At 49.5% G+C, this 24380-nt stretch overlaps 2 protein-coding genes across 4 annotated transcripts in view; one reads left to right on the top strand and one right to left on the bottom strand.

Moving 5' to 3' along the window:
• Window positions 1-2158: 2158 nt before the first annotated feature.
• The window catches only part of ZAP70 (zeta chain of T cell receptor associated protein kinase 70), a 28760-nt gene continuing 6538 nt past the window's right edge, over window positions 2159-24380 (bottom strand). Inside the window, exons 1-13 of one of the 2 annotated variants that reach the window (XM_087769052.1) lie at window positions 14157-14694; window positions 12824-13280; window positions 11319-11479; window positions 10546-10684; window positions 8892-8970; window positions 8112-8152; window positions 6862-6910; window positions 6094-6274; window positions 5196-5402; window positions 4740-4932; window positions 4060-4200; window positions 3415-3527; window positions 2159-3056 (exon numbers count right to left, since the gene is read on the bottom strand). In XM_087769052.1, the coding sequence (XP_087625178.1) occupies window positions 2933-3056; window positions 3415-3527; window positions 4060-4200; window positions 4740-4932; window positions 5196-5402; window positions 6094-6274; window positions 6862-6910; window positions 8112-8152; window positions 8892-8970; window positions 10546-10684; window positions 11319-11479; window positions 12824-13225 (1830 nt within the window). In that variant the 5' untranslated portion in view covers window positions 13226-13280; window positions 14157-14694 and the 3' untranslated portion in view covers window positions 2159-2932. Of the gene's footprint in view, window positions 3057-3414; window positions 3528-4059; window positions 4201-4739; window positions 4933-5195; window positions 5403-6093; window positions 6275-6861; window positions 6911-8111; window positions 8153-8891; window positions 8971-10545; window positions 10685-11318; window positions 11480-12823; window positions 13281-14156; window positions 14695-24380 lie in introns of those variants that run through there. The other variant, XM_009471948.2, reaches the window with a different exon arrangement.
• Window positions 18024-24380, top strand: part of ADAMTS10 (ADAM metallopeptidase with thrombospondin type 1 motif 10) — a 78865-nt gene continuing 72508 nt past the window's right edge. For both annotated transcript variants that reach the window (XM_087769047.1, XM_087769049.1), the window contains exons 1-2: window positions 18024-18067; window positions 18501-18561. The gene's annotated coding sequence lies outside the window, so the exon portion shown is untranslated. The remainder of the gene's footprint in view (window positions 18068-18500; window positions 18562-24380) is intronic.

Below are 24380 nucleotides of genomic sequence, written 5' to 3'. Positions count from 1 at the left end.
ATGAAAGTGCCTAGATAGCTGAAAGAGATAGAAAGGTCAGTATGTGCTTGTGATATCGCAGTGCAATTGATAAATAGGCATGTACTGGTGATAAGATAGGCTTATTGGTGATAAGATAGGTTGGAATGAGATAGATGCGCATCGGTGATATGATGGAGTGTTACATAGTGTTGATCAGACATGATTACTGATACTTTATCATGTCTCATGTTATCACTGCAGGTGCTTAGTTAGAAGATGAAATTCATCTTTTCCCTTGCAAGATGGAGAGCGTAAGAATCAGAAGAGCTTTAAAGATTCAGGTAAAACAGAGGGAAATGGGGGGAGTGGGGAGAAGGAGGTAAGGAGAGGTCAGTAAGAAAAGAGAGGATTTGAGGAAGTTTGTGGGAGAGCAGAAGCAGCCATAGGGCACTGAGCTCTGAGTCTGTGCTAACTCTGTGCCTATGTCTGTGCCTATGCCTTTATCTTATCAGTGACACAGCTCTTGCTTGAACACCCAGTGCCTCCGGGATCAGTCAACAAAGTATTTCAATATTTGGCGAGGAGAGAGGACAGAGCTGAATATATCCATGCTGTGGATGGGGAAGAGGAGGGACTGTTCCGGTCTGCAGGGCCGTTGCACTGTGGGATCCAGAGATGTGTCTTACAGAGGGGGCTGAGCCCCTTCTGCAATGGCAGACTGGGGATGCCCAGGAGGGAGGCAGTGCCTGAAGTCAAAGGAGATTCCCCTCGGGGGTGACTGTCAGACCTTGCGCATGCCAAAAGCAGGAGTCACAAAGATCCAGGAGTCACAGAGCCCTGTGACTTCAGGTCCTGGTTGTCTCACTCCCTTTTTTCCCCCACAGCAACTCCTGACATTTTGTGATGCTCTTGGAACAGCCAGAGCAACATCCACAGCCTAGATGGCTTTCCAGAGGAGAAGCCCCTGCCCCTCACTCGTGTGGCATGATCTCGAGGGATTTACATTCTGTCTGTCAGGGTGTGTGCACACACACTTGCTTGAAATTGTCTCCAACTAAACCAGAAGCTCCTCTGGGGATATGACTTCTCTGGTACTTTCCTTCCCCATTTGAAAAAATACCAGCAACAAGCTAGCTGAAAATTTAAAATGAGAAATCATTTCAAACCGGAAAATGGATTTGTTTCGAAAGAAAAGTCTAAACAAAATGTTTTGGCAGTGGTTTTCAAGCAGTAAGCACATCAAACCTTCTCTTTCCCAGCAAAATATCTGCTTTCTCTGGGAGGAAAACATGACACAGGAGATAATTTTTTTTTTTTTTTTTTGGTCTCTGCCACTAACTCACTGAACAAACAGGAACAAGCCACTTTCCCCTCTGATACCTCTGTTTTCCCCTCTACTGGTAGGGATAATATGTCCATAGTTCTCAAGCATACAGGACAATTAGAGGGAGAAAATGCCTTGGCGTGTAAATAGTTGGTATTGCCAGAGGCTGTAGTCTAAGCAAGGAGAGGGGAACACTTGTTTTTCACCAGACCTAAGTTCTCTGAGTGCTTAAACAGGCTGCACGGAGAGGGCAATTTAGGCCTCATAGCTGAATGCTCCCCAGGAACCGTTGTCTTCAGATCAAATCCACCTCCCATTAAGGTTTTAGATAAGGGCTGTGCCCTGGCCCGGGCTGTAGCTGTTTATTTTACCTCCAGGACAAGGTACTCTGTGTGAGCTACTGTGTGGCTTTCGGATAACCAGAAGATGGTGAGAGATAAGGTTTTCTATTCACTGTATCTCAGGGCTCTGATCTTCTGCTTCCCCCACTTCCCCAGCCTTCACAACCACCCTGTTCTCTGCAACAGTGCAGACCACAGTCCCCCCAACATGGGTAATCCAGGGGCAGGGGTAGACCAGTACAAGCCTTAATAGGTGGGTTTTCACGGTGGACTCAGCTGAGCTGCTGTATATGCCAGTAGCTGCAAGAAAGCTGCAAGAAAGCTCTAGCTCTGCGGTAAAGCCAGCCCAAGGGTGACCAGGTTGGTGACTCTGCAGGGTTATGGAGAGCACCAAGGAGGGAAACCCTGGCCTAGTGGAGGGAAATTACAATTATTTTCTTGTTAGCTTGAAGCAGTTGCAAACATTTATGGTAGTTCAATAGTCTGAGTAATAGGTATGTTAAAAATATAGAATACTTTATTTACAGGGTGATCAGTTTTCAGGCTTGAAAAGCAAAATGTTCATTTCAGTAGCACAGAGGGGCCACATGGGACCCAGGAGGTGAGCAATGGGTCCTGGGAATTTAGTTGTTTCAGGAGTTACAACCAGCTTGGAGGGCTGTAGCCATGCAGGGGGCATATACACTGTGCTCTGCGCTGAACAGGCACATGACAGTGCCCTGGGGTGTAAGAGCTGTGGCTGGCAGGGTGCGAACAGGACAAAGCAGTGGCACCGTGCAGCTCTGCCCCACTGCTCCTCCCCGTCTCTGCTGGGAGCGAGCAGCACCAGCTGCTTCTTGCCCTAAGCCAAGGGGAAGGGGACTTGATGGCTCCCTGTCCTGGGTCCTGCCCCATGCAAACCTCACCAGAAATGTGTACTTCATGGTTTCCTGTGAAATAATTGTTTTTTAAGGGATCTGGAAAAATCCAGGTCTGCTGGAGCCAACATAGTTCATCCTTAGTGAGCCTGGTAGGCATTAAGCTCTGAGGTCCTGGGATAGTTTTGGAAGTGGGTAAGAAGGAACTATAATACTGTCTGTACTGTCCTGTGCTGGGTCAGGCTGGAGATGTAAGTCGTGGCTGGCTGTTTGGAGACATGAGGCACAGCTGAGTGCCCTTATCTGCTGTGACAGCATCGTCGCCCAGGTTCTTAGTTCTGGAACTACTTGAGAAACAAAACTGGCATTTGAGAGATTAAAGCAAAAATTCGCAGAGAGCCTTTCCAGGTCCCATGTGGGAAAGGTGTGTGTTGAGTAGAGAGCGAAACTCAAGGAAGAGTTGCTTTTGACTTGTCCTCTGTCTCTGGCCCATTTTCTGTCTTGGCAGCAATACTGTAGTAGTAGGAGCGGATTGTGTTTTCCACAGAAATAAATCCTGGACGCTCTTCCCATCTGCAAGGGCAGAAAGGAACAAATAGAGTCAACAGAAGGACAAAAGTGGACTGTGCAACCAAGCACAGAAGAACTTGGGGAAGAACAGGAGCCCAGTTGTACCAGGGCTTAGGAGGGCGGCTGAGACTTTTCTGGGATGGAAAGGGGCAAAGGTGCAGAGGCTCTGACATCTTCCAGGGTTGGTACAGGCAAATGGAGGGGTATGATAATAACGAAATTGGAGCATCATTCATCATAGACCATGGAATGAAGCCAGGGCAGGAGACACCGTTTGCTTTGTGTTGCCACCATCCAGACAGTGTGTGCTCTTCTCATGGACCTGCCACCCAGCAACGAGTTGAACTACTGAAAGCCTTACCTGTAGGTCCAGCATTGCTGCATGAGGGCATAAATCTCTGCCGGGCAGTCTGTGGGGCAGTCCATGCGCTTCCCTTGCTCTATGAAGCTGATGACCTCTGGCCCTTTCATTTTCTAGGATAGTATCAAATGGGAAAATGCTTTAATGTTTTTGGAGCTGGCAGCAGGATTAAAGAGGCAGATGAGAGCTGGGCCTGGGGTAATGCTTTGGATCGATGCACCACACACCCCATACAGTCACTGTTTTCAACCCTGGCACCCAGCAGTGGTGTCTCGCATTGTGGCCAGCCCAGCCTGCAGATCCCATCCCAAGCCTTAGCAGAGCAGTGGCTGAGCAACCGATTTTTCAGCTCTGCAAGTGAGCAGAAGGGTCAAAGAGAAGATCTGCTTAGATTCAAGCCCAGATTAATTTGTTTTGTTTTCTGTTTCTTCTCCCTTAAATGAACACAAAGCTGCAGGATCCAAATAATCTAATTTGTGCCTTTTGTGAAGTGGAAGCAAGCCTGTCTCCTTTCCCCTCTGTTCAACAGTGGGAAGAGCACCCGCTCAAGGAAACAGAAATTGTAGTTTCAGTGTGTGTCAGCCTGTTATAGAGTGAGAGACGAGACTGTGGCATCCATCCGCGGTGGACCCAGCTCTGCCTCACCTTGTACGGTTTCTGCCCGTAGCTGAAGGCCTCCCACATGGTCACGCCATAGCTCCATACATCACTCTTGCTGGAGAACTTGTGATAGAGGATGCACTCTGGGGCATACCATTTCAAGGGCCACTTTCCTGCTGTCCTGGCCTGTAGCAAAGCAAAGAGAAACATTTCCACTCTGAGACACAGACTGCTCTGAGCTGAACTGGAATTCTGCTTTGCTAAATGTTTGTGTCAAATGCAATCCCACGCTGCTGAAAAAAATCCCCTTGCCCTGGGCTGGGAGCTCAAGGCCCCGAGCCCCAAGCCCCGGCCCAGGCCCTGCTGTCTCACTGGCCCTGCTCAGCCATCCCTGGGTGCAGGATGCTGTCCCGCAGTGCAACCTGCTGGGAAGATCAGCCCTGGCTCACTCTTCATCACCTTCTCTTCCCTGCTCTCTGCTCTGGCTCCTCTCTCCTGTCATCCCACTGCACTGCATCCCCCTCACTGCCTCTGCATCCGTCTGAATTTCCTCCTTGCCACACGGAGCTTTGCAAAGCCCGTTTTAATGTGGCAGCAGTGAGGCCAGCCAGAGTGCAGCAGGGGTCCTGGGAAGAGTCCAGACCCCCCTGCCTCTGGGGGTCTCAGCCCCCCAGTTAGGAGTGCTCCTGCTAGCTATCGGGATGCTTCGCTGTGCTTACACTTACCTTGTAGTAGCTGTCATCAGCGCCAAGAGCCTTGGAGAGTCCAAAGTCACTGATCTTGGCATAATGCTGGTTGACCAGCAGGACATTTCTGGCTGCCAGGTCCCTGTGGACAAAGTTTTTTTCCTCCAAGTACTTCATCCCCATGGATACTTGGTGCATCAGCTCCACAATATTGCTGACTGTAATCTCGTCTCTGGGGAAGATGAAAGGACAATGCAGTAATAAAAGATCTGCCATTATTCGCCACACCACAGTCACCTCCAAGCTTTCTAGCTGCAAGAGAGAATGAATGTGGACATCTCCGCTCCAGAAGCATCAGTCCCTATTACCTCACATGAAAAGACATCTCTTTCTGCTATCAGCTTCCCTCCACCTACAAAGCCAGGCTCCCCTGGCAGAAGGGAGTTTGATGAGAAGTGCAGAAAATCAGCCAGCCACATTTTATTCAGTACTCACTTCTTGGAAGACAAGAACTTGTTGAGTGGCCCTCCAGAAGCCATCTCCATGACGAGCATCAGGGACTCTGCCTCGCAGACCCCAATCATGCGGACAATGTAGGGGTTGTCCAGCTGATGCATGATCTGGGCTTCCTTCATCATTTCATCCTTCACTGTTTTCTCATTGTTGCTCTTCAGCACCTTTATGGCCACATCTATCTGCTTCCTGCACAGGGCGCAAGAGGAACACACATGGGATGAATTAAACAGCAGCTGAACTCCCGTATCACAGCCAGGAATGCAAACCACTTCTCATGTGATACTGTTTGATCTCTCAACGGCAATCTCGGTAGCCTGTTTTGGCAGAGCCCTGCACAATACTGGTATCCCAGGCCTGCTAGAAGGCCGAAGAGAAAAGGATCACCTCACCCTTATAAGTGTAGGCCAGTATTTGCCATGTGTAGACCTGAAGGCGCATCATCTCACACAGTGAGATCCACATCGTCATTGCCATTTTTCAAGGGGGAAACTCAGGCACAAAGTGGGCAAAAGCCATCTTTGTGAACTCAACCAATGACAGAGGATCACACGTCTCTTCAGTCTCACTCCTTTGCCCTGACATGGACCAAGATGACCTCAGAAGCATGGACTTGCTCCTCTGAGCCCAGCAAATGCCTTCAGAAGTGGCAGTCTTATGCCCGGGACTGTGCAGTGCAGATTACACTCTCAGGGCAATGAGGCTGTCACTGAAAGTCTGTGGAAAGTCATCACTGACCTTCCAGAGTATCTCTTACATCTCCACCCCATTATCACTTTAGGGTCCATCTAGCTAGAAACAGGATAGCTGGGGACACGTCTGAGCTCAGCCTGGAGCATCCTCCTACCGCTTCCTCGGCATCCTTCAGGGCAGCACTCACTTTCTCATTTTGTAGACTCCTTTCTTGACGCAGCCAAAGTTTCCTGCCCCCAATTCCACTTCATCAATCATCAGGTGGTCCCTCTTCAGGAAAAGCTTCTTATCCTTCAGTTCTTCAGGGTCACTGTATGGGCTCTCGTAGACACTAGTGTCCATGGGTAGCAGGCGTGACTTTCCTCCACCTTCCCGAGAGATACAGTTTTTAATAGCTGTAAACAACATATCCTTCCCCGTCCCTCTCTCCCTCACTGGTTGGGGAGGTTTTCTCTAGTCTCTTGGCCAATTCTCCTTCAAGCTCCAGCATTCAAGCCTCCCTCCTGGGCATCTCCCTTCCTTTCACAACCCATGGTCTCTCCTGTCACAGCTGCTGAAGAAGCCAGGATGGGGAGAGGTGTTTGAGCATTCCCACTCCAGACAGCAGACCCTGCAGGACCTGGGCACGTGCATGACTTCACCCCACTGAAATGTAACTGAATACACTGAGTATTTAGTAGGCAGGATGGAAAATGGGGAATGGGCCAGGGCTTGATTTACTGGGTATGATGGGGAATGGGACAGGGCTTGATTTATTGGGCGCTGGGCGTGGGCAAACAGTTTTGCCCTGAAATGGGTGGGATGCTTCTGGGTGCCTTTGTAAGAAAGGGGCTTTGTAGCACTGCTCTTTGACCAGAAGGTGATACAGATGTGTCAGGTAACCCCCATGGTTCCTGTGGCATCCCCAGGTCCTCTCTTCTCCTGTTAAGAGGAGAGGGCTTTCAAAGATGCTCACCTACAGGCTCTGGCGTGTATCCATCTGCATTGAGAGGCCCAAGGTTTCTCTGGAAAAGAAGTGAGGATAAAGTGGATAATGCAGCCAGGGGAAAGTGCTTCAGTCTGAAATGGGAGAGGAGAGGGATGGGGAGCCTCTGCAGCCCACAGAGCCCCAGCTGGTGACTTCCTTTAAAAGGCCTTGAGGCGGGCACAAGAAATTGCAGTGGTATCACCCCTTCCAGTCCTGGCTGGCAGGTACCCCCACTGCAGCTGCACAGCAGGGATCAGACCCTGGGGAGATTCACTGCCATGGAGCCTGAGTGCAGCATTGCCTTCAGTAACCCAGCCTGCGGGCTGTGCAGGGTGAGGTGCTGAGGCCCCTGTGTTTACCCAAGCAGCGAGGGGCATGCACACAGGGGTGAATTTTGCTCTCTGCCCCCTCTGCTTTCCCTATCCCAAAGTGACAAGTCTCCTGCAGCAGCAGGGGTCATCCCAGCCAAGTCTTTGCAGCTTGTTTTGAGGCAGAGAGCGAAGGGAAGCCCAGAGGCAGCTCAGCTTGCAGCCAGCACACCTGCCTGCCTGAAGAGTGGCCCCGGTGAGCACACACGGACTCTGTAAACAGCCACTGTCCCAAACGCAGACAACAACAAAGTGGTATGGTACGCATTTGTCCAGCACAGCTTTGAATGCCAGTGCTGCTTGCAGCGAAGTGGCTGCAACATGAAAGCCCACCGCAGATTGTGAAAGCTCTCTGAGAAGATGGGTGAATGCTCAGGCCTTTCTTTAGCCTCCACTGGGCTCTGGGATGGGCTGCTTGTATAGCCCAAACTAGCTGGTTTCAACACTGCTCGGCACTCAGAGCGGTGACTGAGCCCAGACGTACCCCGAGGCCAGGGACGCAGAGGGAGCACAAAGACCTGGCCAGAGGCCAGCGGCCAGCAGCAAGGCTGAGTGTTCCCAGAATCCAACCACGTCTTCCTCGCTCCTGCCTGGCAAGGAGGGCAGGGGGGAGAGAGCTCCCCAAGGACAGGCCCACATGTTGCAAGGAGTGCAGTATGAATGGAAACCATTTTCAGCTCTAATGGTAGCTGTGCCCAGCTATTCCTCATCCCCATCCAAGCTGGAAAGGGGACAACATTGCAGCTGGGCTTAATATATTCCATTTGAATGATTGCCTTTTAAAGAAGAGCAGAGTTTGATCAGCAAGCCTGAAACACAATAACATTAAACTACTGAGGTACCAACAAACAGATCCTCCCCAAAACTTACGCTCACAGAGGGGTGGGTTGGTGGAACCGGTGCTGCAGACGCTGTGGAATCAGGAGAGAGAAGTTGTTATTAAGAGTTTGCCTATGCCCCAAGCACCGTCAGAGCATCAGTCCTTGAAGGACTGTGTGGATGGCTGGGTCTGATCCCCTCCCCTACAAAGGCCAGTTTCCACAGCTTTAGCCAAAAAAGGTGTGGAAACAGGCCTGGATGTGGGCGTTATTCCCAGAGCAGCCTTCAGGGGAGGTGCAGGCCCACTGGAGGGCCCTACAGTCTCCATCGGTCCCATGGACTGGCTGAGCTGTACCCCAGACCCCCTGCCTAGGAGAGCAGGGGTCCCACGGGAAGGCTCTGAAGTGACATTTGTGATACTTGGTCCAGGACAAAGTGACCTATGGTTTTGAGTGTTCAGCTCAAGAGACCCACCAGGAGCCAGACTTGCAGGACATGTTGTTTCCTGCTGCCTAAAAAGCAAGTAATTTTTCAGAAGCCGTCTGTTTGGCACCAGAAGTGGCTACTCCATTTGGAGCACTGATTCCCCCCATCTGCTCCTGTCTTTGGGCCACCCTAAGCCAGGCCTAGAGAGTGGCCACTTTCAGCAGACAACATGATGTGAGACTTGCCCAGTTTGCCAGAGGAGAAGAGACCTCACCGTTCCCTCCAGACTGCCAGGGTCTGAGCAAGGTTAGACACGATAAAGGAAACTTGGGTTGGCGCTGCTCAAACTGGCCCCACTCGGTGGTAAACCAAGGCCAAGGATGGCACTGAGAGACATCAGCTCACCTGGCATGTTGGGGTTGGGGCAGGTTTCCCTCAGGTAGAAAATCAGCCCGTCCGGTTTGAGTTTTAGGTACTCCACCAACTGGGAAAGGAATCAGAGGAAAAAGAGATTATTGCGAGGAGAAAATAATCTCTTTTTTTTTTTGCAGGCAATTTGTGTGGCTTATGGTAATGATTTCTTTCAGATTTATGGCAGACAGGGACTTGACTATTTCTTTCTCTCCTCTCCTATCTGTGCACTCAGAGATCTCCTAAAACAAGCGCTTGCATACCTGGATATCTGCCAGAGCTGGGAAGAACTTGGGAAGTTAGATAAGGACCACAGAAAGACAAAAGGAAAATCTCCAGTAGGAGAGCTGGGTAGAGCATTTTCAGTGTAATGTTATTTTTGTCCCAGCCAGAAAGATTTTTAAATTGTGTTGTGTTTCATAAAGCCTGAGAGAAACCTTTTGCTTTCCCAGAGGAACCCCAGGGTTAGCTCTGTGGATCCCGGGCAGTTTTTCACTGCAGCAACCACTGGTTCAAGCACAATGGGGATTTGACTCTGGCTGGAGACAACCAGACCAGCCCCTGGCCACCAGACCGCAGGGGAGACGAGGCTTTCTCTTCCCCTCCTGTCTGGCTCAGATTTCATCTGCAATTGGGAGCCTGGCATGGTTCTGTTTCCATAAAAATGCCCCAAAGTCTTTGTTTTCAATCAAATTCAGAGTGAAAACAGTCCTGGGAATTTAAAAAATTCAGCAAAACAGAGTTACCGTCCCCCCGCCAGCCCTGCCCAGGAGGAAGCACTAGTATCCGTCCCCTGGAGCCGGTCCAAGTTGTGTGCCACGGGGCAGAGCTGGGCTCTGGAGGGACATGCGACTCCCCAGCAGTGCCAAAAGCTGCTGGGCCATGTGTCACATTCCCTAAAAACCCTGCCCCACCCTCACGAGGACTGCTGGGGCATCACAGCCATCTCCACTTCCCAAAGCCCCTGACTCTCAGGGGTGATAGGATGTGTCTCCTGGCACTTGGATCTTCTGTCACGTAAAGATTTTGGCAGCTGGCTTGAGACTTCTGGCCTCCCCTACTCTTTGCACAGAAGTCAGTCACTTGGAAAATAAATTGGCAATCTGCACGCCACAGTTTTGCTGGTCCAGGAGCAGTGTGGGGGACATGCGAGAGGGACAGCCTGGGATGAGCAATCTCATCAGGGCTTGCTGCAGGCAGAGGTCCGAGGTGCACGCTGTGGCTGAATGTGTGATGCTTGCTGAGGGGACGCAAGTGTCATTAGCATAACCATCTCAAGTATCCTGGCTTAAAGCTAGAAATTAAAAGCACTAATCCTCTTGTTTACTTGGAAAGGCACTACACTGGTGTAAAGCATGAGGGCAGTGGTAAAGCCAGCACTATTTTAGAGCTGCTGTGATATCCCAGACTTAGATCTACTTAGCTAGGAGTGCACAGAAATGAATACAATGAGGTGAGCTGTTAGACAGCCAGACCCCAGAGAATGTAAGTGTTTTCTGGAAGGGGCTACAACCACCCATGTACAGTCTTAAAGCCTTTAAACCTCCACATGACCTTTCCTGTCCCTCAAGGCATGGGCAGCTATAACAAGGGAAAAGTGCCTTCGCTGTATTAGGACACCAGTGGTCAGCATCCCACAGTACAGTACCTGCCAGAGCGTGTCGAACTTGGTCCCCTCGGGGATGGAGTACTTGCCAGACTTGTCCTGGTCTATCCGATAGTGATACACTGTTTTGCCGTAGATGAGGGAGAGGGCATAGGCACCATTCTCCTTCCTTTCTCTCAGCCTGGTAGGAAGGAGAACTATTAAAAGCAACTCTAGGTTTTGCCCTGCAAATTATCATGGCTGCAGCGGTGGTGGGTCGCTGGGTGAGCATCCCACTGTTGGAATTGCAACCTTCCTGACACCCCTCTGTGGAGGCTGAGGAGGGACCCTTCACCTTCAGTCTCTTGTCCCTCTCCTCCACCCTCTGCAGCTAATTCTGTCTTTCCCTCACTCTTTCAGGAGATCATTAAATGAAGGGCTGCCTCACCTCAGCAGAGATGCAGAGCAAATGCTTTCTCCTGTATTTTATTGGCCATATGTTGTCTACATGTCAGTGTTAAATGTCTTCACCTACTGAACCCTATATCTCATATCATCTGGTGCATTAACAAGCATACTCTGTGAAGATATCTAAATATAAGACATAAATAAAGCTCAAGATTGGCCCTTCATGGAGGCCAGACACTCTCTGGACAATAATATGTTTGAGGTGTCAGACCCTGTCTTTGAAAGATCTGTAACCACAGTCTGACCATATTCAGCTAAACCTCCTCTCAGGAACTGTCACACGAAACAGATAACTACAGGGTAGTGGAGGTGGGGAAATGGTAAAAAGTAGAGGGGTCACAGCATCTGCCAGGGTTTTGCATACTCACAGGAACTTCCCATCAGGTTGTGCCCCAGAGTAGAGCCTCCGTTCAGCTTCATCCCGGGCGATGCTGCCATGGTACCAGGGCATCCTCTCATGGGCTGTGGTGGCGATGAGCTTCTCCACCTGTGGAGCCTGACTTATGATGGCCTGTTCGAGTGCATCGCCCTGGAAGAGAGTGAGAAATGAGGCCTCCTGCCACTCTGCTGCATTGTTGCATGGCTTCAGCACAGTTTTGGGCAGATGACACAGGAAACTTGGAAGGTTTCGTAACTGAAGTGCTTGTGGCCTTAATCATGCGTACACCAATAGTGAGTTGAATTCTGTTCTGCTGCAGAGCAGGATTTCTTGCTTATTTAAACTGATCCCATCCCTCAAATCCAGCTGAAGTCCATTGACTTGCTGGTGAGGGAAGAGAGAAGGTATCATATTCATATGGGGGACCTTGACGTCAGGCTTGCAGGGTGTCTTTCAGCCTTGCATTCCTGGGAGAGCAGGACCTCTTTCTGGTGCCTCTGCCTTCCTGGCTGCTCACTGTCCCCAAACACTACAACTTGTCAAGAGCAGTGCAGTCTGGAAATCATGTGGGAGACCCTAAGTTAATTTTACTGGCCCCACATATTTTATAAACAACTGTAGTTTTTCGTTTGCCAGTAGGTGGCAATGTCCTTTGTGTTATCTACCAGTGTCCACAGATCAGCTTCAAGGAGAAACCCCATAGATACCTCATTTTGTAAAGCACCTTTGGTCTAAAATAGGCCAAATTTAGAGATCTTTCATGGGAAGGCTCCATGAAGAGAATGCCTGAGCTATCTTCCTGAGAGGACCTGGAAGTGTCTGAGTAGCCACTCTCGAGGTGACAGCAGGTAGAAGGAAATTAATTACGTGGCTGCCAGTGTGACCACTTACAGCGTTTTGCCTTATTCATATATTATATATATTCCAGTCTGCAATAAAATGCAGGAGCCTGTCTGTAGCTATTTTTAAATTTAAATAACAGACAGACCTGATCCAGTACCCAGTACCTCAGTCTCATGGGCAAAACCTCCACTGACTTCAAAGAGCGAGGAAAACCTGAGCAAGAATTTAAGTCTGGTTTCATTACATCTTCAGCACAGTGTTATGGAGGCACAGACACCTCACATGGAGAGTGATGGTCTAACTGCAGCGAGCGTCCCGTGTGCTGCAGAGGAGCAAATGGCACATGGGGAAATGCTTGCAAAGTGGGCAGAGAGCTCCAACGCCCTGCAGAGCAGACACAACACAAGCTGTTCAGAGGAAGAGTCTGAAGGCTTGGAAAGATGTTTAGACCTGTTTCTGAAGAAGAAACTGGAAAAGAGAGAGATTTAAGACTGCTCTTAGTGCCAGCAGCCTCCGAGGAGAAGGACCTGGCTTTACCATGCTGTAAGAGGGGGATGACAGCGACAGAGGAGGTCAGGGCGGCAAGCAGCAGTAAGCCCCCAGGGAGCACTCCTTGCCCAGTCCCACACCACCTTCGGCAATGGCCAGTACCTCTAGTTTCCATGTCTGTCGGACATATTCGCGCACCATATTGTCCCTCATGCTGTCGAAGACACCAGGCTGGGGCTCCACACCACTGGGGCGGTTGCAGGGCTTGCGGAGGGTGCAGCAGAGCCCGTCGGCATCCTTGGAGTAAAACTCACAGAGCTCCTCCGGCCCACAGTGCGCTTTGCCCCCCGCAATGGCATAGGTACCGTTCATCTGGCGCTCAATGGCGTAATGGTAAAACTGCAGGTTGCAGACCATGGAGAGCACATACCCCCCGAGACTGCGCAGGCATTGCCGCAGCAGAAACAGGCCATCCGACATCCCCGCCAGCTTGAGGTGCTCCTCTGCTTCTGACCTGGCAATGCTGCCATAGTAAAAGGGCAGGTGAGCAGCAGCATCTGGCATCTCTGCACGCTTACCGGGACTTACCGGGTCGGCTCACACGTTGCTGGTGCGCAATCTGAAAGAAAGAAGCAAAGTTCTTCACTGACACGTAATTTTGCAAAAAGGTTTAATTGGAATTCAGACTTGTCTGCCTAGAGGTTCTTCAGCCCTCAGCTGACGATCTGTAGTGTCATTTCAAACATCGCATGGAGAGTAGCAGTGGGTGCATGCATATCCCCAGCCAGAGAATTCCAAGGTGATTCCTCTATCCTGCCCTGAATGCAGCTAGAAAGTGTAAGTAAAAATCCATCTGATCTTGATTTAAAGATTTCAAGCAATAGAGAATGCACTGAATCCTCAGTGAATTGTTCCAATGGTTAATTACCGTCCCTATTAAAAATGTGCTTCTTACCTCCATCCCGAAGCTTTTAGCTTTGACTTCCTACCATTTTCTCTCCAGCCCTGTTCACAATAAAAGGAAATTCTTTTGCCTCTCTGAATAAATTAGTTTTGCCATGAGGGTCTATAAGGCCAAAATCTTAAACGGAATAAGATTAAAACATGAGATGGATATTAAATGTCAAAAAAACATTTAGATACACAATTGCACCAAACACAGCAAAAGGAGATAAAGATAAACCCAAGTGCTTCTGGGCAGACATTAACCATCAGTTGACAGACCAAGAAGAAACCTTCCTCTAATTGTCTTCTGAAAAATTTATGGATTTTTTCCCACAATACCTGACTCTGGCTGGTTTCTGGATTTGGCCGATACTCTGATCCCGTTTGGCAGTTCCTATTTCTACACTGTGCACATGCTCCAAAGAAGGCCGGAGCTCAGATGTGGCCAGCCATCACCACAAAGTGAGTTTAATCCCACCGTCTCTGTTGAGCTGCAACGTGCAACTGGAGCCCCCGGTTCAGAACAGCCTAAACCCAGAAATGAACCTACCGCCGTGCTGCTGCAGCACCAGTTCGTGGTGGGAATCCAGCAAGAAATGGCACTTTGTTGACTGCGTCACTGCAGAGCCCCTTCTGCCAAAGAGCTATAGGTCTTGTATCAAATCATCTAAAATCCCACCCACAAAGAGAAGCCAATTTCCGGTGATTAATGGAAACTGTCTCATATTCAAAGGGTCTCATTTGTTCCCTGGAGCCTGATCTTCGATTTTGTCGTTGCACAGATGCTGACCCCAAAAAGATGAGAGTGTTTTTCTCCATCTGCGTTTCCCGCAAATGCGTCACTCGCGTTCAGAGTAAAGAAAACACTGGCTCTTCGGCCAGCACGATGGGTATTTGCCCTGATTCTTCCCAATGTAGCTCTCATTTCTGAATATGATGGGAGAAGTCGCTGCCCAATGGGCTGGGCCCACTGTGCTCTTCCAGAAGTGGCCTCTGCTCTCAGGCAGTGGCTGGAGCTGTGCCTGGGCTGGTGGTCAGCCCTGCTCCGTCTCACCCAGCCTGCCACAGCCCGCTCAGCAGCATAGCGATGGGGCTGCCTCCTGCCAGACTCTGGGACTGCTGGAGCTGGGAAGGGGCTGGCTGGATACGTGCTTTGTATGGGCAGGAACGGGATAGGCGTCAGGAGGAAACTGCTCAGGAGAAACCGTTCTGCTCTGTGCACCCTACTCTGCTCAGCCTACAACAGCAAAGACCCACGGGGAGCTGGATTTATGGCAACCAGACTCTTCTCTACCTATTTGTTTGTTGTCTTCATTAAGCCCAGAAATGGCCCTGATGAGAACAGGAAGGGAGAGCAGGCTCCGCCGAGGAGGAGTTTCAGCCGAGGCAGGAAACCACAACAGGAAGCCGTCAGTGGCGTTTGCAGCTTGGGTACGGGACTAGCGTAAACTGTACCAGGCGCAGCACAAATAAGCCTGAGCTGTGAAGCCCCTTTCATCAAATTCATCAAATGAAGCAAAGTGGGGTCTTGGCAGACCTGCCAGTCTGGGACACAGAAGGCAAATGAAAACACGCTGTAGCTCAAACCCTAACTGGAGTCAGCGCTTGGAACTAAAGCAAACGTCCTGATCCCTTGATGCCTCCAGTTATCAAAGCAGCCCAGACACTGGACAGGCGCATCGCCCAGGTTCAGCTCCTGAGACGAGATGGCTGCCAGGTCTTCCCAACCTCAGCCCTGTCCCAGGGGAGGGCAGGTCCCAGGAAGGTGGGCTGAAGGATGTGAGCAGCCAGGATGGCAGCTCTTGGTTTTAACTGCAGAGTCAGGCTCATGAGTCACGTTCACGAGTCAAGGAAGAGGAAGCGCTGAGTGGGCAGTGGAAGGTCAATGGCCTTCTTCATGTACTGCTAATTTCCACTAGCTACCTGGGATAAACAGTAATTAGGTACAAGGACACTGCACCCAAACATGCTGATTCCCTTTTCTGGAAAGTCCAGAACCAGAACATCACAGCAAATGGAACATGTTTGAGAATTGTTCAGACAGGCGAAAATGAGATGGCAGAAGCCATTGATCACCACCGAGCTCCCACAAAGTTTCCAGCTGCCTACACAGGCGGTTCTGTTATAAACAGACTGTTTTTCTTCTCCAAGCACAGGGCTGCAAGTCAAGAAGGCCTCACGGAGATATGAGAGTGAACCCAGGGATAAGAGGTTGGTTCAGGCTATGCCACCCATTTCATACAAGCCTTGCTGCCACACATGAACACTATTAGAAAATTGCCCTTATTAGAAAAAACTTATAAGTCCCAAGCCATGAGAGAAAGTCCCCCTGGAGTCTGAGAGCAGATTTGAACAGGATGATTTATAGCCTCTCTAAAGTTCTTGCTTTTAAAAAGTTTGTCCTACCATCCTGGCTCTTTCTGTTGCCCATACACCAGCCCAGGGTCTTCTGGCCGTAGCTAAGCTCCTTTTCCAAACTGCAGCTCTGTTCCTCAGCACTGCCTCTGGGTGGACCTGAGCAACCCCGATACCACCTCAACAGACCTGCACAAACCTCACACAACTTTGTTTTCCCGCGCTGTAAAGTGCAGATGAAAATGAGAACCGATTTCACGGATTGTTTTTATGAACATAACAAACTAGTGCCTGGAAGAAGCTGTGCAAGGGACACTACTATTAATTTCAAGTAACAGGACCTGATTTTTCCAGCACCTGCTTAATCTCTGTCCCTTGGGCTGCAGCGACCCAGATGCCAGGTGTTCCTGCTGGCTTCGGGTGCTCCCCCGGGTTAGAAACAGCACTCAGGGAGAACAGCCATAAAACCAGGGCTCCTGTGATAATGGCCATGTTTGCAAGTTGGTGTTACGATGTGAAGATGCACTGAAAAAAGTAACACCCACGTAAAAAGTATTCGGATCTGTGTACCATGACACACAGGAAAGCCAGGCAGGAAGCTATTGAGATGTCAGTCAATCAAATCTATATATAGCTGGCCACTTGCTTTTACTTAGATCAGACAAGAACCGTCAGGAACTGGTTTGATTTTATAATTTCTCAGAACAGCAGAACCACTTTGTGTGAATCCAGAGCCAGTCCCCAAGAGCAGCAGGGTGCACTGATGAAGCCGGAAGAGGCACTGGCAAACTTTAGCATGCTGTTAGGACCATATTTTCTGTATCATAGTCCTGGCAGCAATAATCCCTTATAACACAGCCCTGGCTGGCTGGGCTGTCCCTTTAAGGTGGCTGGGTGAGCCTGGGGTAGAGGATGGACCTGCCCAGGGGAGATCAGGGAGAGAGCTGGGAGGGCTGGAGGGTGGGAAGCATGTGATGGGGAACCAGCCTGCAGGGCTATAAAAGGGGGTCAGGGTGGGGTTGTGTGCTTTGGAGGTTGTGGTAGGAGCTGCTGCTGAGGTTTGTCTTGGCAATGTGGGGAGGGTGTTTTGAACAATTCTCTAAAAGGTGTTTAATTGGGAGTGGGGAAAGAGGTAACTGAAAATAAGATCCGCCATGGTAAATGTGCCTGTGGCATTGCTGAAAGGTCAGGTCAGCCTGTCTGATGGGAACTGGGGTCTCTAAGCTCCTCTGTGGGTCGCTTCTGCTGCCCCCCAGGGCTGAGGGTGTTGGGGGGTTTGAGCTGTGGCACAGGCAGCTGGGGGGGGTTGCTGATGGACAGGGGGAGCAGCCCAGCCTTGGGGGCTTGCCTGCCCTGCAGGCAGGAGCACTGCATGGGTGAAGGCACCTGGGTGGGTGCAGGGCATCAGTTCTCTCCTGAGCTCCTAACTGACTGGTGCTGCCTTCTTGTCTCCTCCTGGTGTGAACTGGCCTCTTTGATCACCTCATGGGAAGGAAATCTCCTGGTGCCTTGCCTAGACCCACCTGCAGTTAATGAAAGAATAAATGTGCTTTCTTATGGTGCTGTTTACAGCCCCTTCTTTTCAGTGCTTTAGGAAAGCACTGAGTAAAGGTTTGTACCCTAGATCATTTCAGCCCCCCTGTTGTTTACTGAGCTCTCCAGGAGTGGCTGCAGGAGCTCTGCTGGTCCCCACGGAGGGGTGGCTGGCTGGAGGAGTGGGGCTCTGCCTGATGAGCAGAGGCTGTGGCAGAGCAAATGTGTAGGCAGGATTTAGAGGTGGGAGCAGGGTGAGGTACAGAGAGGGATGGCAGAAAGGAGAGCGAGCTTCAAGCAGCAGCTGCTTCCTTCTATACCTGCAGAGGTAATGGGCATGTACAGGGACTTTCTGGCTTCCCCAGAGCAGCTATCCCCCATCCCTTCCCCTGGATTCCCTTCTGTTGTTCCTGATTTGATCTGAGAACTAGATTTACAGCGGAGAGCCTGGTCAAAGATGTGAAGGGCTGAAAAATGTCTACAGCGTACAAGTTCCCTTTCTAAGTCGTTCTTCCCAGGAGCAGCTGGCACTGTGCAAGAGGATGAGCTGAAGAGCTGATTCCTGGAGCTCAGGCACGTGTTTTTTTTAAATCTTAAATAACAAAAGACTTGAAATTACATTGATTCAACTTGAAATGCTCCTGAGTTTAAAGAAAAACCTGAACGTTGTATTGCCTTGACTACACTCTTCTAATTGTTCTTGATTAATGTTTAATTCTTATTTATGTACTCCATGGCAGCTCTTCCCAAGATTTCCTCATGAGCACTTACATTCCTGGCTATAACTGCTTTCCTAACCTCCCTGCTGACTACTCATTAAAACCTCAGTTACCCAACCATTTATTAACACTTGAATTATGTGTGAGTGGGAGTTTATGAAAGTGTGAGCCCATTTATGTGTGTGCTCATAGTGTGCCTTCTGCTTGCATGTCAAGATAATAATCTTTTCTACTTCTCAGTGAGTATTACTGACTCAGTCCTGCCTGAAATGGTTGTGTTTACACAGAAAAACCTGCCTGACTTCCACTAAGGACCTTGTCTGCTCTTGCTGTCCTTGAAGCAAGCAGGTAAGTCCAAACTGCCCCTCCACTGCCTGTGGGTCCCAGGCCAGGTGCAGAAATGCTTCATATACCTCCTCCCCCTTTGAAGTGGAGCATGAGAGCCATTTGGCCTCAGGGACAGTCCACACTCCTTCTTGGAAGGAAAAATGTTAAATTCCAGAGCAGCACTTGCAAAGCCCAAGGAGGGACCTGGCGCTCCTGTGATGCACTCAATGTGAAGGCTCCTAAACAGTGTCAGGACTGTACCAGAGACAGGCTTTGAGAAAAGCTGGTACCGTGGAGATCAGTACCCCTCTTCCCCCTTCTAAATCCTTGGCCAGAGACCTCGTGCCACCCCATCACAGTATTACTGGAGATCAAAAACAAATAGAGGCAATGGCTCTGCTCAAATGCTTGTGGTCTTGGTCTTATGGTACATGTATGCTAGAAGCAGCCAGTGCTGACTCAGTGGCAGGGCTACTGGGTGACTGGTTTTCTGTGCCTCCTTCCATCCAGGATCTGAGCTAGGCAGGCTGCCTTGGGTCGCCTCAGCTCTGTTAAAACATTTATTCCCACAAGCCAGTGCTCTTGCTTGCAGTTAGTGTTTGAGGGGTCAGTGCATGAGCACGCTGCTCACAGCCCTCCCTGCAGAGCCAGCCTGACACTTGTATCTGTGCCCAGAGGCTCCAAAGTTGCCATGTGTCACCTCTGCTCCCACCTTGCAGCTCTCAGATCATTCCTTCTTGCTGCTCTGTTTTGACTTGGCCACTCTGAACCTGCCCAAGTGGGCAAGGGTGCTCATCCGTCTCCAAAAGGGAGAAACAGTGCAATAGAGCATGGAAAATTGATGACATGCTTGTTTGGTGCAGTCAGATGGCAATAAAGGCCTGAGCTCATTCATATCCTGCTGGGGACTTGTTTTCCTTCTGTGGTTATTTGTCAAATGCTAATGAGCGGAAGCAATTTGCTCCTCTAGCTTTGAGAGCAGGAGACGGGGAGGGGGCTGGGGAGGGAGAAGGCCACCTGCATGGGGCCTGGTGGGTATAACTATCTGCCTCTTTTTGTTCAAGCTGTTGTTTTAACGGCTGGGATTGCCTTGTTCCCGGAAAGCAGTTTTCTGGTGTTACCCTGCTTCCTCTGAGTTTTTCCACTGATGCCTGCAATGCAGCTGCCTTAGGGGTAGCATGAGGCAGGGCTCAGTGCCTCCCCGCAGGAGACCGGGCAGATATTTCTGTGGTGCCATAGCAGGGGAGTCAAACAGGCAGAGTGCAGTCCCCTGATCCAAAGCACAGTGAGAATATTGCAGTAGGAAATACCAATGGGTCTCTGAAACACGCACATGGTATGTTACTACTTCTGGATTAACAGAGGTGAATTGTATGCGTGAACTTGTTTCCTATTTACGTGTGGTCATGCCCATGGTGTATCACATGCTCTTTCTAGCAGAGTGCACCTGTCTCTTACTAAAACCTTGTTCTCTGGTTGTACACTGCTTGGGGAGTGTGGGTGGAAAGACAGCCAACCATGTGGATCTCTGTATGCTCCTCGACACCCAAGGAGTGCGGCACAGAGCAGAGCCCTTAGTCTGCTTTGCACTGGGTGATCACTGGCCACAGAGCTGACTCTAGTTCTGCCACGAACTATAGGAGTTTGGGCTAAATACTTGGCTCTTTCCCTAAGAAAAGGGGTATTGGTTCTTTATCTAGTGCTTCTCTTCCATGAAAAGATCCCTCAGCAAGTGTTTATCCTAGGTAGGAGATCCTGGCAGACCCTGAAAAATCAAAATGTAAAGAACCATATTTTTCTTAAAATGCTGCAATGAGGGGCACAGAAAATTTAACTGAATGTGGTTCTTTGTTTAAACTCAAGCTGACATTAACATTTCAGGAATATCCAGTGATGCAGACAGGCACAAGTACCCTGACCCCTGCATCCCGCACAGAGAAGAGGAGAGCTTTGCGGTAGGCGTCAGTGGTTGGGTTAGTGCAGGAACAGAAACCCGAGTTTTGGTGCCACACGCAGCTGCCCTTAGAGCTGCCCCTACTACTGGTTTGTAGTAGTATCTTCTCACAAGCCAAATGTCCCTGGTGAGCAGCTTCCCTCTCAGGGCAGCTCTGGAATAGGTGGGGTGCTGGGGTCCACGAGCAGGGTGACACTGCTGTGTGATGGGGTAAAGCAAAGTCACTGTGTTGAGCGCAAGCTGCCTTAGGACATCTGTTGCATGTGAATTTAGTTTGGAAGGCTGTGAAAACACCCTGCTGATCCTTTGTAGAGCCACTGAAAACACTCCTGGCTCCAGACCCATTGATCCTGAACAGCTTTTAATTAGGGTCTAATGTACATAGTTAAACACCACAGTACGTGCAGTTTCCTGCCTGGCATCCCCAGTGCTCTTGTGGTCCGATAACTCAGCTATTGGTCATTGCGTCTAAACAAATGATGGCGAGATGTTTGTCCTGGGGATGAGTAAGCACAGAGCTTGTTCCTGCCACCAAGGTGGAGCTGGTGTTGGTACTCCATCGGGATCCTCTGGGTTTTGGGTCTAGCAGATGGTTTCATGGAGCCAATGACAGAAAACTGCAGTTACTTATGCATAAAGTTGGAGGAGAAGGGCTCTGATTTTTTGCTTGCTTCTACCTGGCTTCCCTGCCTTGTGACGGGCTTTTGCTGAAATAAAAACTTAGCAGACAACATCGCGGGCCTAGAGATTGACTCCTGCCAGTACAGAGCATTTGGGCGGTGGCAAGCTGCAGAAAGATTAAATGAGAGATTTATGTGAGGGATTGATGGTGAGTCTGTGGCTTGAGTCCATTCTTGGCACTACTACGAGTAGCGCAGCCCTCAGCAGGGTGCAGTAAAGGTGACACAGAGGGCTTTGAGCCGCATCAGTGCAAGAGCACTGGCTGTGATCAGTCTTACTGGAAATAAATTTATTGTGTCCTGCACTGGCATGGGTCCTTCTGATGGTGCCGAGCGGGTACCTTCTCTGGAAGAACTGAAACCTGGTGAGCAGGTTCGATGCTGCTCTGAGCAATGCACCTTCTCACCTCTGCCCGCCTCCCTGCTCTGGGTGGTGAAGTGGCTGACAAGTCTATTTCCAACCACAAAATGACAGTGCTTGTTACATAAACATCTGCATTTATGCTTTGCCTTTGCCATTTAAAAATAAATGTAATAGCTGAGCTTAAAGTTTAGCAGCATTTATTTTTTGCAATGCCTAGAGACTCCCTGAAAGATCACAGCAACTGCCTGCGCTGCATACGAGTGTGCAGTCTTTGCCTCGAAAAGCCCAGGAAGAAGAGGCAGGGGGAGGAGGAGATAGAGGCAAACTGAGGAGAGGAGGACTGTTGTGCGTGCAGTTGTGATCAAGTTGGGTATAGAGCTCCAACAGCTTGTTCCTTGGCTCCTGGTGTACAAGGCTCTGCAGCCACTGGGCTATGATGCCTTCCTGATGGGGTGCTGACTTTTTGTACTGTACTTGATAGCGTGCTGTGTTATCGGGTCTACTGGGGAGGGAGAGGAGCTGTCTGGATGTAACATGGGGGGGCTCACCCACCTGCTGGCCAACCTTCAGTTAAGAGTTCCTCTTAAATGCTTCATATGAGTTAAAACTTGATTCAGTGAAAATGCATTGCATCGGACTTGTAGGCTAGTGCTTTGCTGCTGGTCGGGTTTCAGGCCTTTAATCATTCTGCCTTAATTTAGCCTGGAGAGGAAACAGTTACTGTGTTTCCGTCAGTAACATCTCCCTACTGAGCGCAGACTCTCTGCTTCGGTCATTGGGCTGTTTCCTATGGCAGATATTGTCAGACATTGATTGGTCTGTCTAAAGATACCCTGCTTTTCCTCTGTCTACTATACAAGGTGTAATTTTAAGGTATTCTCACTCTGGACAATATCTCTATGCAGATGTAGCACTTTATAAGCTTATTCTGGTTTATAATCCTCCTCTGAAGCCATCCCCAGAGCTTTGCAAGTCCCCCTCAGAGAGGAGGAGGAGGAGGATGGATGGGGGTGGGAAGCAGACAGTTGCCATTCAAGCCAGTGCTGAGCTGGGTTGTACTGGTGCTGTGTCAGTGCCATGTGTTGGTACCTGAGCTTTGGCCCGGACAGAGGCTTCCATGTGCCCTGAGCTGCCCCATAACTGTACACAGCCACTGGACAGGGGGTTCTGCTTGGGGGCATGTCGGGTGTATGTTACAGCTCACACGTACGGAGCCGGCATTGCTGCAGCGGCTCTCCGAACATCTCTGAAGCAAACGTTAGAGATGGTTCATCCTCATCTTCCAATGCAGCTACCCCCAATATGGGACATGGCAGCTTTTGTGCTCCGCAGTGCTGGCACAGGAGTGCCTGAAACAGGGAGACAACCTTCTCTAGGACTACTAGAGGGGATGTAGGCAGGCAGAGTATAAATATTGAACTCAAAAGTTGGCTGAGACACCAAAGCATCTTCTCTGTGCTTGCAGTAAGTGCCATGGGCTCTAATGGTCATGAGTCACAGGGTTTCTCAATCTCGCTTTGAAAGCCCAGGCGAAGGGGGCTAGCAGCAGATCCAAACATGACAAAATGAATGTGTTGGGCACCTGGTGTTTGCCACCGGCGCTGCAGCCGTAGCGCTTGCTTTTATGAACAAAATATTACTGTAAGTAGAGTGGATGAAAGCTGCTGCCAGGTGGGGAAGAGGCTGGCAGAACACTGGGTGCACTCATTGCTTCTCAGACATGCAAAGATGAGTTTTGTTTACATGGAACAGACCAAAGCATAGTTCCTGCAGTTTAAAAGTAAACACACTTAAAAAAAAAAAAAAACCCACCCATGTGGTTCAGTACTGGTGGCGAACATGATCCCACCACCTTGGTGTTATTGAGATTACTTATTTCAGTAGGTGATTTGATACAAGAAATGTTGGAAACATGGCAAGATCAGGAGAGAGCAATGAAAGCGATGAAGGGCCTGACTGGACTGATTAATGAGTACAGCTCTTAGGGATGGAGTACGCACATTAGTTGTTGACGAAGCATGACGGGAAAATCTGAGAGCAAGGTAGAAGCGCGTGACCATCTTTCAGAGAGGAAAAGCTGTTTTGGATGCACCGATAAGATGATATGGGGATAAAGGAGAAGATATTCATCAGTGGAAAGTAAGTCTGGTTATCAAGGAACATTTCCTAACAAGAAGATCCATCAGGATGTGGAACAGGGGAAAGAGTGGAAGTCCCATTGCTAGTCACTTAACACTGGATCAGAAAATGTACTGTAGGGAACAATCCTCCACAGGCAGGAAGAAACTGGGATGAGCTAATAGGACTTTCCCATATCTAATTTCTGCAATTCTGAGTTCCATTAGGGAAAATAATACTTTCAATTTCTTTCTCTGGCCAACGTAATTTCCAGTTCAGCCAATGTTCTGTGGAAAACTGAAAAACACTGAATGCAGAAGCATTTTGCTTCCGCTGTTGACGTTTTTGGTGGTCTTTTGTTGAACATCAGGGTCTGAAATGAGAATGAAGTCCTCTCCTTGCTTGCAAACTAGGGTTACATGCACAGTGGTAAATATTCTCCTGCACATTTTTATAATGTGGCTCAGTGATCAGCTACATGACGACTAAGGTGAAAAAATAGCTCATTCTCCATGGTCTGGGAAGTTCTTAGCTTTTGTCCTTTCTGTGCTGTCAACAGGAGGTTGCGTTAATCAATATCTACCTGTGCTCAGTCTGTTCTTCTTACCATGGGCAAAATGCACCATCTCCCTTAACTTTTCCACCAAGCAAAACTATCTTTGAGCTAACCTTCCAGCTGAACATCCTGTTGCAAGCACCCATCCTCTTTTCTCTCTTGGATGCA

Source organism: Nipponia nippon, unplaced genomic scaffold (assembly GCF_047370975.1).
Source record: "Nipponia nippon isolate SJK-2023a ecotype South Korea unplaced genomic scaffold, ASM4737097v1 scaffold_31, whole genome shotgun sequence".
Lineage (NCBI taxonomy): Eukaryota > Metazoa > Chordata > Aves > Pelecaniformes > Threskiornithidae > Nipponia > Nipponia nippon.
The sequence above is the reverse complement of the archived record's forward strand: the minus strand, read 5'-3'. Positions and strand labels throughout refer to the sequence as shown.